This window comes from Pezoporus occidentalis, unplaced genomic scaffold, assembly GCF_034315485.1.
Source record: "Pezoporus occidentalis ecotype Australia unplaced genomic scaffold, CSIRO_AGI_Poc_V1 ctg38, whole genome shotgun sequence".
NCBI classification, from domain to species: Eukaryota; Metazoa; Chordata; class Aves; order Psittaciformes; family Psittacidae; genus Pezoporus; species Pezoporus occidentalis.
In genome coordinates this window covers 4,791,083-4,803,694 of record NW_026915702.1, presented here as the reverse complement: position 1 = coordinate 4,803,694, position 12,612 = coordinate 4,791,083, and the positions used below count along the sequence as shown (strand labels likewise).

The following is a 12,612-nucleotide window of genomic DNA, read 5'->3' as shown; positions in this document are numbered from 1 at the left end:
ATCAAAATCCAGGCTTAACGATCCAGAACCTTGTTGTGAAGGTCAGTATTTGTGACACGGAATTTCTAATTGTTATCCCAAAGAACTGAGGAAGCCGTATGCATTCTTGTTGAAACCCACCTGGAAAAACAGACGATAAGAAAAGCAGTAATAACATTGCTTGGATGATAGATGCAGGAAAAAGGAGCATACTGTAGGTGTCAGGCAGGTTATTTCAATCCAAGTACAGGCCAGGATATGGGAGGAAGCTGTGGCTCCCTGCAGGTAGCCCCACCAGCCTGCCTCCCCTGCAGAGCTGGCCAGAGTCCCAGTTAGAGACAAAGCTGAACAGCACAATTTATTTCACCAGCAGGATTTCACAGAATGCACTTGGGTTTTGTTGGTTGCATTTTGTTTTCCACACTGGAATAAAAGCAGAAAAATATTCACACTTCCCTTTTGTAGTCAGGTATTCCTGATTGACTTTATACTTCTAGTAGTTAACTTGCTTATATGCCAGGTCTTCATAAGGGATAATAACTGAAAGAATCAAGCAGGGCTCAGAACTGATCAGCTGCAATACCTGATGCTCCAAGTATTTTCTTGAACTTGTTTAAGAAAGTCTATGGGATTGCGTTTTTAACACACACCTATAAAGGTGAATCCAGCAAATTTTTAAGTTGTTGCAACACACTTTATTTTGTCAGGCAAATAGTATTTTAGATATTCAATTAAATAGCACTATGTTAAACTACATTTTGTTCTTTCTTACACACTATATAATGCATATTCACTGTAATGACAGTTTCATCATGCTAGGAACTTATACACATACCTACACTTTTAAAAACAGGATTTTCTTAATAAAACACACATATCTACAGTAACAACAATTGCAAAGAACACATTGTTAGGTCAAGATTTCAGCAAACTTTACAAACTACACAAAATAAAAATAGCCAAAAAAAAATATATATCAGTACACGGTGAAGTTCTTAGCAGAGAACATATCTTTACATTTGGTGAAGCTTTGCCTAGAAGTCATTTTGCTTTTGTATTTCTTAAGGAATAAAATTATATACATTATTTAGTAATCCTCAAAATAGGAAGTATTAAATAGCATAAACAATATTACAGCCTGAAGTTTTGGTGTTACCTACAGTAGAGGGGCTGCTTCAAAGAAATAAAAATTGCAGTTTGTCTTTTCTGTACACTGAGGGCCAAACCCTCAGCTGGTATAAACCACAGTAGCTAAATGGACAGTGAGGAAGTCACATTAGTTTATACCTACTGAGCATCTGACTCCTAACTAGTCTATACACAAGGGAAGGCTGCTAAAGCATGGTAGCTTGGACTCACTGACAGAAGCTTATTATATATATGCTGAAGTTTTCATGCAGCAGGAAAAATGTTAGTTTAAGTATAATCCCTTAAACAGTCATACCATAATAATGGTATATGAAGCAGCTTTAAAAATATTATTTTATAATCATATGAAACTCTGAGCTATGCTGATTGTTTTAAAGGAATCCCTTATTGCCAATGTTCTATTAGAAAACAGTGTAACTTTAATTTCTGAGGCCTAATTGGGGGCTATTAAAATATCACTGTAGCTAACCACTGAAAGGATAAATTGTAACATTAAATACCTATTAATCACCATATTCCATCTGGAAACAATTATGATCCTTGCAATAGACATTAATATCATACTAACTCTGCAGTGAATCTGCTGGGGATATAAGAGGAGCATGGCAGCAAACAGAGTATACGCACTGATGTCATTCCAGGAGGTAGTTTTATTTTATGGCACTCAATTTTTGGTTTGTCACTTATACACTTCAGAAGTCAGTCATCCTCAGAAAAATGAAGAGTAGTTTGCTGCACTGAAAGTCAGCTGGGGTGGGGAGAGAGAAACAAATAAAAACCTTCTTTTTCCTTAACCATCTCGTTTTCCTTTTTGTTTTTTTTTTTGTAACACCAAAATCTGCTTTGCCAGCTCCTGGGGCCAGATCCAAGCTCACCAAGCTCTCTAGTCAAAGAGAAAGTTTCCTGATGGTTTCCATAAAAAGGACCTTAAATACCAGTGGCAACATGTTGTAGAAATATATACTTAGGCCTTGATTAAGGAAAGCACTTAACTAGATGACAATACATGAGCAGGCTGGCATTGCCATCCCCTTTGAAGCAAACAGTAAACACACAATTTAAATTCAAAGAGCTCCCACCAGCATCAAAGAGACAGTGTTTAAGTGGTTTGATCAATAAGAGCCCATTTCCCAGCTGTTCTGCATCACGTGGTGATAAAGTGATACTTATAATGATAAAGGTATGGATAAGGTAACTGATATCAGATAAATACCAGAGTTACCTCCATTGCACTGGATCTTAATTCCTCCTGGCATAAACCCAGAGGAGTTACTCCCAGAGTATTCTAATAGAAGCAGAATCAAAATAATGCCCAAAGAGTTTCAACAAAGACCCATTAAAATGTTTAAAAGTATGTTTTAAAGTACAGTATCCATCTGCTACTGGCTGGAACTAACAACTTTTAAAAAATATTTTTTTTCTTATCTTCTCTGGATTCAGAAATTATTTTCACTCTTTTTTTTTTAAACAGAAATATAACTTTTAATTATTATTTTTTTTTTTGAGCTTAACATAGCTCAGTTTTGAGCTGAGGATTAGTTCATATTTTTGTATACTATCATAAAAGATCATGGAATAAACCATAATTTTTCTAAGTTACTCAAATATTTTAAATCCCTGTTACCTATCTCTACACAGACCCAGTGGCTTCTGGAACACTCTTACATAGTGAATGAGAAGGATTTGTACCAATTTTCTGGCATTAGTGTTGCTCAAAACCAGAAAGTGATAGCTTTTCACAGCATGGCTTGATGCACATTTACTTAACTTTTCATTAAACATACTTGATTAGACCTGACAGCTGCTTCTTAAACAAAAATATTTCTGCATAAATTTTGACCCAAATCGATTCTTTATTTTTACCTCATTTTTTTCTTTTTCTTTTCCTGATCTCATTTTCATCAGAAAACTAAAAATAACAGGAAATTGTGAATATAACATTGGAAAGAAAAAGGGTACAAAGAATGTAAAATGGAAATAGTTTAATTTAAAAACTCTAGTCAAAATATTTGCAACTTTAAGAAAACAGTTGAAAAAATAACATGTTAAAATTTTCAAAGATGCTCATGACTTGTTTCCACATTGCAGGCCAACTCCAATTTAATCATGGAACAGATTAATGTATATTATTCATTTTGAAGTAAAACACCATACAGTATACTCACATTCTCCTCTTCAAAAAAAATGGAGTGTAATTCTTTGAAAATAGCTAAAATACCTAAGTCACTTAGGTGTTCTTCAAAACCGTATGTAAAATGAACATTCTCAGGTTAGCTTAGTGACATTTATAAAGCTATGTACTGTTATAGGACATCCTATTTTAATAAAAATCAATATGAGCAGAGATATTTTAAGTTACATTCCAGAACTCATTATTAATTTATTACAACTCATACTATGCACAATAATCAGTGTTTCCTCTGATAAAGTATATTTTTTTTTGTTTTTCTCCTACTCACTCCTTCATTTGACCTCTGAATGAATGAAACTTTTCTACTATACTTTCCTTGTTTCCTATCAGCATGCATTCATATGATCTGAACAATGAATGAAAGCTGTAAACCCAATATTGAATAGTAAACAAGAAGAAACTCATGCTCTCAAATGCAGTGCAAGGAAATCTTAGTACCATCCTGCTTTGAGCATGCATCTTAACCCAGATTCTTTCAGCAGGAGTCTGGCTGGTACAGGTTCAGAGTTGAAAGATAATGCATTGATTTTGTAAAACCTTCTGTTCAGCTGTAATTAAATACTGCAATGTTAATGGTGAATCTGGCTTAAGATGAATACCCAGTTCTGAATCTAGGACAGAGCCTAACCTAGTCAGTTAGCACCTAGGAAGGAAAATGCTCTGAATAATTTTCTTTAGTTAAGTTACACTGCATTTTTTTGGGAGACGGATCTTTTCCAAGAGTTGTTGGATTTTCATTTATATTTTTTATCAGATTTGCTTGAATTCGTTCTCAATAAACAAATATAAGCCCCCTATAGTGAGGACAAAGGCATCTATTACTAAAAAATAAAATTAAGATCCAGGTAACTGATTCCTTCTATTTCTACTTTTCCTGCTATTGATAAGGGCCTTTAGTTTGCTGTAGTCCCCTCTCATCTTCTGGGGCTCTTCCCTCTGCTGACCTTGCTGTCTGCTGTCTTTGCAATATTGGTTAATCATCTGCATTTCTGAGTGGCTGAAAGCTCCCACAAAGTCCTTCGGGTGGAACTGCAGCGCTCGCACTGAGCTGGCCCAGGTCCAAGGGGACCATTTGTCAGTCATGATGGCCACCATCTCTGAATCCAGCACTTTGAAGTTGATCTTTGCTAAGGTCTGCTTGAAGCTGTTCTCTGTTGCGATGCAGTGGTAAAGCCCCCGGTCGCTGTCTTGGACAGAGCGAATGAGGAGTCCTTGCTCAGTAGCTATGATCCTCTCATTCAGCTTGACCTAGATAGCAAAAAGTCAGAAGGAACTTTTTAGGAAATGTTATAGAACAACAGAGTGTTGAACCTCTTGTGGTAAGTCTCTCTTCAAACACCTCTTTCTTAACTAAAGGGTTTCTTAAATGTACCATACTTTGCTTTTATCACATCTCCCAGAGGCCACAGTTATTGCTACTGTTAGGAGAGAAACTACCTCAAGATAGGTAAGTGTCACTAAACAATGACTTCAAAACTTTATTCATTACGTTGCAATAGATTTGACCAGGATGAAGACAAAGATGCAAACCTTGAGACTACATGAAAGAAGAGTTTTCCTAATGTTCAAATAGCAGAACTGAGGAAGTTAACTTCTATTTGCCAGGGTTACACCCATGGGAATGTCTTTTCTAGTACCAGAGACTGCTACTGAGACTTGATGGGGGAAAAGTGGACAACGAGGGGTTGAGCTGGCATTGAACACAAAGTGGCTGCTGGTTAAATATTCTGACCTTGAGCAAGTTCCTGGGGCTAACTTGTGAAGAACTGTGTCTGCACTGCAGAGTCTATAGTCTGGTATAAACATTTTCATCTCAGTGGCTTCAGATGGGACTTCGCTCACTGAAAACCAAGAGCAATTTTTCTATTCTCCTATTTCCTTCCTGGCTTCAGACTCTGGACAGTCCCAGGAGATGGTCACATCATCTGAAGGAAGCAAGGTACCACAGCTTCTTGAGTTATCATCTGACTATAAGTGACTGTGCACATGTCCCTTTGCATATCAGCTGTGAAATAAAAATTGCTAATTTAACCCATTCTGACAAAATACCAGTGCTGGTATTTTTATGACGGATTTTTCTATTTTGCCACTGCACTTTGCATTATACCTGATTCTCTTTGGAATTCATTTATTTGTTTCTTATGCTGTTCTGTTATTGTAAACTTTTGTAGACATTGCAGAGGTAAGACTTCCAGAAATCTGAAAGCTTGAAATGTAATTAACCCATTGATTGCTTTAGTTTGTCTTGCATTGATTTCAATACAGTTATTGAACATATGAACAAGAAGGGTTCTGCTGAAGAAGAGAGATTAAGAACTGCACCTAAATTGGCAGGACATGACTTAAGTCTTTGAAGAGTAAGTGAGGAAAACAGCATGAAAGCCTTGAAAGTCCTCTCCGATTTTGGAAAATGGCCTGATATGAGAATAATGCTTTTCAGTATTTATAATTTATCAACAGACACTGTATTATGTAATAGTTCTTTTTGAAAGATGTACTTTTTTATTCATATAGTAACTGCCTTGGATTTGAAATGGATTTTTTCCCCTTTTATATTACTTAGGGAAGGCACATGCCCCATAAACAATCATCCTGTGTATTACAGTGCTGAAACTTGAGAGCCTTAGAAAGTGCAGTAATGGAAAATGTGATTGCACCATGGTGGGGAAATGCTTTTGTCAATACATGTTCTTAGCCTGGACTAGTTTCTTGCTAAAGAAACCTTTCACATTTCTCCCACTTTTGCCTTTTATCTCTTTAATAGCATAGAAGGGCTACTGCATTCTGACTTCTTCATGAACTTTATACATTTTATTGCTTTTGTGCCTATTTCCTTGGATCAATAAGAAGTTCTGAGTGCTCCAAACCTTCAGTTTGCAATTAATAAGGTGTGAAGGGAAAATTCATTAATTAATTCCCTGGCTTTAAGGGCTAACAGGAATTTTGCAATAGCTGTTCTGATCAGACAGAAATCACAGGTGCTGAGCAAAGTCCCATCTACAGTGAAAAGCCTGCCCTTATTTACATATGTGAAGTGCTTATCACTGTCCTGCATTCATACAAATTCTCCAGCTTCACTGTAGCTGGGTTGCTGATGAAAACACAAATGTTCCCTCACTTTGGTCTGGGGAGTAGATGAGATGCTGACACAGGAGCAACTGCTCATTTTGCTCACCTCTTTCCTCCTGTCATTGTCTTTCTGTAGCAGCCATTTAATAGAAGCCTGAGGAGATTTGGGTGTGCATTCAAGAAAGGTGGTGTTGTTTTTCACTCCATACTGAACTATTTCTGCAGCGTTTCTGTATGCTAGAAAGAAAAAGAAAACAGGTCTGGATACTGTGAATGGTGATTTGATACAGAAAGCAAGTATCTCTTTGCAATAGAGGTAAAATGTTTGCAATACAGGTAAAATGAAGTATATCTGATCTTGGTATTGGCCAATAATAAGTAATATAGGACACAAAATTTTCAAAGAAATGAAATTTGAAGAAAGCACATCCAGTTCCAAATAGCAGCGTTTTTAAACTGACATGGTCTGTTCTGAGAAAAACAGGATACCTGTGCACTCTGCTGATGGGATAACTGAGCTCAGGGATATTGTTCCCTGAAATGATTTCATTCTCTACTACTACAAGAATGCCTGTCTAGAACTATACCTGTGCACTCTGCTGATGGGATAACTGAGCTCAGGGATATTGTTCCCTGAAATGATCTCATTCTCTACTACTACAAGAACGCCTGTCTAGAACTATCCAAAGGAGAATGAAGCTTTTAATATATTTCTTCACACTTCACCATTTACGAGCTGGCGGAATATAGCTGTATGACTCAAAACGCAGCAGCATGCTATAAAAAAGGCTATGTGTATTTCAGCTGCGTGCAGTATCACAGGGAGGCGAGAGAGGGCGGATTTGGCTTCCCAGTCTGCTGCTCTTACAAAGCAAGGAAGGGACTTGGCTCTAAATCTGAGGTGCAGTGAGTACGTAGGCAGGCCAGCAACAAAGAGCAGGACAGATTTATAACACTCCAGCAACACCTGGGCAAGTGCTGAGCATATGTCATCGCTTAGACTTCTTGTTCCCCTTTACAGTCTCAATAGATGAACAATTGGCAGTTACCGACAGGAACTTTTAGATGCTCATTGCTTGGCATAAATCATAATGTTGGTCCTGAAAACAATACACTTCCAGATTTAAAAGCTGACATCATATATGCAATATATATGATGAGAAAGGAGCAATAGATATCAAATATTATGAGAAATTCAAACACTGAGAAGTCTGCATGCCTAAAATCTCTTTTTGCACAGTTCTTAGACTGATTTTCCTCCCACTCTATCTCCCATTCTTTTTAGCTTCTTTCATCAGCTGATATGTGAAATTGGAATCTGTTCTGCTAAAGGAAGGAGACATTGTTTATTTCTAATCCTTCAAGTTTTTTAGCACATTTATGAGATTGTACCACAACCAGTTGTACCTTTTAGGGGAATAATGTGGAAATGCTTGTATTCAAATACCATAAGCTAGCAAAGCATCTGTCTGTGGTCTGACCTATCTGTAGCGGTGGAACACTGAGAATCAGAGCTGTAACACAGTGTTATTTTTATGCACACTGGAACTAGGTGTACCACAGAAAAGCATTTTTACCTGTTTAATTGATCAGTATATAACTTCTTACCTACTCCATACTACTATACACATGCTAAAAAAAAGATTGAGAGAATACAAATGCATTTTTCTAATGGCTGTAAGGGCTAAGACAGTATTAATCAGAACATTTAAAAAGCAGGCATAGAAGCCCCTTAGTTCTTGATATCTATTTAAAAATTGCAATATGCCAAACCCACTGAATTTACACATGCTGAGAGCTCCAAGACATGCAACTTATACTGTTTAGAGTCTTCATTTCAGGACTTTGGTTCCTCATGAACTTGGATGATTTCTTTCTATTGCCTGATTCTCTACTCTTTTGTCCTTTAGGTAGATATAATTTTTCCTCCAGACATAGTAGTTTTGCTATAAATGGTTTTAATTATATTTTAAAAAAGTCTAAGTTGCTGTTTCTTTTAATCTTTTTTTCCACCGGGGAAACAATTGCCACCTACCTATGCTGTATGCCACTGCTGTCAGAAAAACATCCTTTATGAAGTTGCTAAAACACATGAACCTATAAATACATCCGCAGTAAAAAAAAAAAAAATAATAAAAAAAGTTGGAAACAAGAAACCTGTTTCTCAAGACAGTCAAGGTCTAAACATTTGTCTCCTCTCAGCCCAGAAAGCAGACAGTTGACATTTTCCACCTCGAAAGAGGAGACACCCACCCTTGGGAAAGACAATGGGTGGGTGGTCACAGCACATGCCTGCAAGGCAGGACACGCAGCTCAAGTTACTCCATGATTCTGAGCCTCACCTTTAATATGGATCTCAGAGCTCAGGTGCATACTCTAATGGTGGGGTCATCTTTTGTAATTACCTGCTCAAGCTGTTCAGCTTCATATAAATGACCTAATGCTGAGTCATGGGGAAAGACCCTCTGGCACTGTAGATTGGCAGCTAGAGAACAATAAGCCACGTTTGGGCTGAGGGACCTACACCCAACTATTGTGGTCTGTTTTGATTTAGGAGATTCTTCCCAGACCATTTCAATGGAATTACTATTAACTGAATCTTCCACATTTAAATCTTACAGCATTGTTTCAAAAAATTCAATAAAAAAATTACCATCAGGTCTATTGTTTGGTCTCCAGATGGTACAGGTGAGAACGCACTTCAAAACACCTACTCATAGAGGTGAAAGGAGAAGAATTCTTTAATGTGTGCCCTTAGTTTCATTGCATACATTGCCACTGTCAAGCTCACACATGCATGTGGCTGAAGAGGATTAAGATGCCTTTATGAATGTGGCTATTATTAATACGACTTTGGCCATATCTGACTGGTGTTCATCAGCCTGGAGAAAGTGGTAGCTGGGAGGGCAATGTTGGCTCCCCTGTCCAGACATTCCATGCCAAAAGAGTTGCACAGCTCGAAGGAAGAGACTTTGTAAAAAGATCTGGAATGGTTTATTTTCCCAAGGAAAGGGAGAAGGGAATAATCACAGCTCAAAAGACAGGCTACGATGAGCTAGAACCTGCTGTTTGCTGAAAGATGTGTTCCAAAAATCAGTATCATGTCAAATGCTCAGAATAATTCTTAAGTCCAAGAATTAAATGCATGAAGAAGCATGCACTAACAAACACTGAAGGTATTTAGAAGTAGACAAGCCCTCAAATTAACTGGACCTTTTTCAAGTAAATACTGTCTGTCAGCTTCTCATTTCATGTATGCTGACCTATATATATATTTCATGATTCATCATTCTATCATATATAGGCAAGTTTCAAGTAACTGCAAGGAAAAATGCTAAAATCAAATTAAAACAAAACTCAGACTTGGAAAATAATTATGCTTTACCAGTAAACCACACAGATAATGTGAGTTATGATGAATCACACAAAGGAAAGCCATGTGTTCTTTATATAGCATGAGGATCTCCAAATTACAGTACCTTTCAGGTTGAAACCTCGGCACTGAGTCAGAGGGTTTCCATGTCTCACATCTTGCCTACGACTCCTCCTGAAATATATTGTAAAAACAAAGTGTTATTTCAGGATAGTTATACTGTAAATAAATGCTCTTTTATTTGTGGATTTGATCTGTGTTTTTTTTTTATGCTATCAACCATTAGGGACAGTTCATGACCTACTGATGGTGTTCTTTACTCTTCTCAGGCTTGCTAGAGTGAGGATACTGTAAAGTAAATAATCAGTTTGATGAAGTTTATAAAATGGTTGTAATTTTAGGAGGTAAAGTAGTTTTGTAAAGGAGGTATAGAAAAAAGGTTAGAGATGATGCATGAAATACACTTTGGTTTACTGTTGAAAGACCTAACATTCAAAGCCAGAATCCCCACCTGGTTCTTAGGTGCAAACAAGCACCTAAGAATGAGATGCATGAGTGACAGTGCTCATATCAAATGCACCAACAGAACATGATGATATAAGGCATGTGACCACCTTGATTCTAGCAGGCACCTTATTTTTGGTGCCTGTAGCCACCTTGGTAGCAGAGTGAATTGAAATATAAATCCAGACTAGTGGAGAGCTAAGATTCAGTTCTGTCCTCTACTTGAGGGTACGTGACTATTTGCAAAAGATACTCAGACTCACCAGGTCTCAGAATACTTCTAAATGGGACTTTGTTATATTATTTGGATGACAGATGCAAAGTCACAGTTTTGTTGCAAATGAGCTAAGGAGCTTACTGGGGTTGAGAATACTGTTTTTTCAGTCCTCCTCAGCTAGAGGGTCATAGCTCACAGAATTCAGTGCATGAAAATCCGATACCTGAACTTTTTATTGTTATATTATTTTGTTTGCTGAATATTCTGTAAGGTGGTTCAATATTTATCTGTAACAAAAAATGTATTGGTGATTGTTGGAAATGGATGCTTCTGGGAAATGTAACAGCTGTATTCTGAACTATGCGCTTGTGACTCGCAAGATAACACATGAAAAGCCCCTGGAGGTCCAGTACCACTGAGTGAAGGGTGATGCCCCTACGGCCACATTATACCAACTACTGCACAAACACCCAGGGATGGTGTTTATAACCCTATGTCATCTGATCCTTCACTGTGTTGTTTTAAAAGGAAACCTCTGAAAGATGATGTTTCAAAGGAGTAATTTCTGACATTCCATGTATATTTTTGATGTTTACCATCAAAAATATTTCATCTTATGCCTTGGGATGTTAACCCTTGTGAACTATTTATACGAGTCAAAGGAGACAAAGAAGAGTTTCTGAGTGAATGTCAGGATTCCTGTGCTACTGTGAATACTGTGAACTGCTCCACACTGAGAAACAGCATGCTGCTTGCATTAAGCAGTTCTGAAAATGGAAACTTACAGTTTCATATTTATAAAAAAAGGTTGAGAAGGTGGTGGCTAGAAAATAAATGTCAGGTGTTTTGAGGTAAATCAACGCTGGATGAGGAACCATGAGTAATCCAAGTGAGACAGAAATGCCGAAGCAAAGAAACAAATATGTCCAGTGTCCAGCAGATACTACTGTCTAGACAATGGGATTTGGCTCTTATTACTGTTTTCTCCTTCGTAATCTTTCTTGTTAGATAAAGGGACAAATCATTTCCTTTACATATGAAAAACAGATTATTTTTTTCCATACATTTTTAGGTTTTTGTTTTGGTTTGATATAAAAAGCAAATTGCAAACAAAATGACAGCAAAAAAGCAAGCCTCAGTGGAAATAACCCCGGGTGTATATAATAGCGATGGTAAAAAACCCCTGGAAACTGCACAGACAGGGTACACCTGACTGCTCATTATATCTTTCAGCAGCCATGTTAGTGTAGGAGTTAGCTGGCCTGAGACTTGGGGAATTTTCTGTTCATTCCTCCCCATCTTCTGACCTTTGTTCCATGGACAAAAGTGATCAGTTTGCAGACTGGAGGCTGAATATGCTGCGTGAAAGCAGTAAAAACCTCAGGTACTTTACCAATTGCTACATGGCCAGGTTGGGATTTACCTTTTAATCTCAAATAGGGAATGAGTCAAGAAAACTTTGCAATAATGCAGTAACTGTCTTTAATCCCAGACACTGTCATCAGCTGGTTGGGTCACTGGAGCAGAGTTAAGCTTTGCCTGGTTTTGTCTACCGTCTCCCTCCATGTAGGTAGAGCTAAGCTTATTAACTGTATCTGTTCTTCTGCATCTGCAGCTCAAGTGCAGGCAGTGAACACAGTGGCACATAGTGAGTAAAGCTCTGGTGTACCTCTGAGAGGTTTGTCTCCTCTGCAGTAATACCTCATTGTGTATTCTGTAGGATTGTTTGTATATGAAGTAAAATCTTAGTAATACAAGAGCTCACCATGGCCTCCTGCTATTAAATATTTCCCTTGGGAGAAGGAGAAAGGCTCCTGTTTTGCATAAGAATTATGAGATGGGCTGTTAGCTCTGTTGTAAATTAAAGAGAAATTGCTTTCCCTGCCTGCTTTAATAAATCTTATGTCAAAAAACCCAAATCTGCAGGCATTACACAGAAATCACATTTGACTAAAATTTCTCTGGAAATAATTCTTCTCTCTTAGGAGCAAATGAGGAAATAAAAAAATATTTTACTTTATTCTTCAGACAGTCCAAGAGATATTTTGCTGTATTTAGGGCTATCATACTTACATCCATAGTGAGCAACTGAATTTAAACAAAGGGAACAAATGTTTCCCTGATTTTGTG

The 12,612-nt window shown here is 37.4% G+C and overlaps 1 protein-coding gene across 1 annotated transcript in view; it reads right to left on the bottom strand.

Moving 5' to 3' along the window:
* Positions 1-651: 651 nt before the first annotated feature.
* Positions 652-12,612, bottom strand: part of SEMA3C (semaphorin 3C) — a 122,966-nt gene continuing 111,005 nt past the window's right edge. The window contains exons 16-18 of the mRNA XM_062631978.1: positions 9,868-9,935; positions 6,495-6,625; positions 652-4,567 (exon numbers count right to left, since the gene is read on the bottom strand). Coding sequence (XP_062487962.1) covers positions 4,154-4,567; positions 6,495-6,625; positions 9,868-9,935 — 613 coding nt within the window. The 3' untranslated portion in view covers positions 652-4,153. The remainder of the gene's footprint in view (positions 4,568-6,494; positions 6,626-9,867; positions 9,936-12,612) is intronic.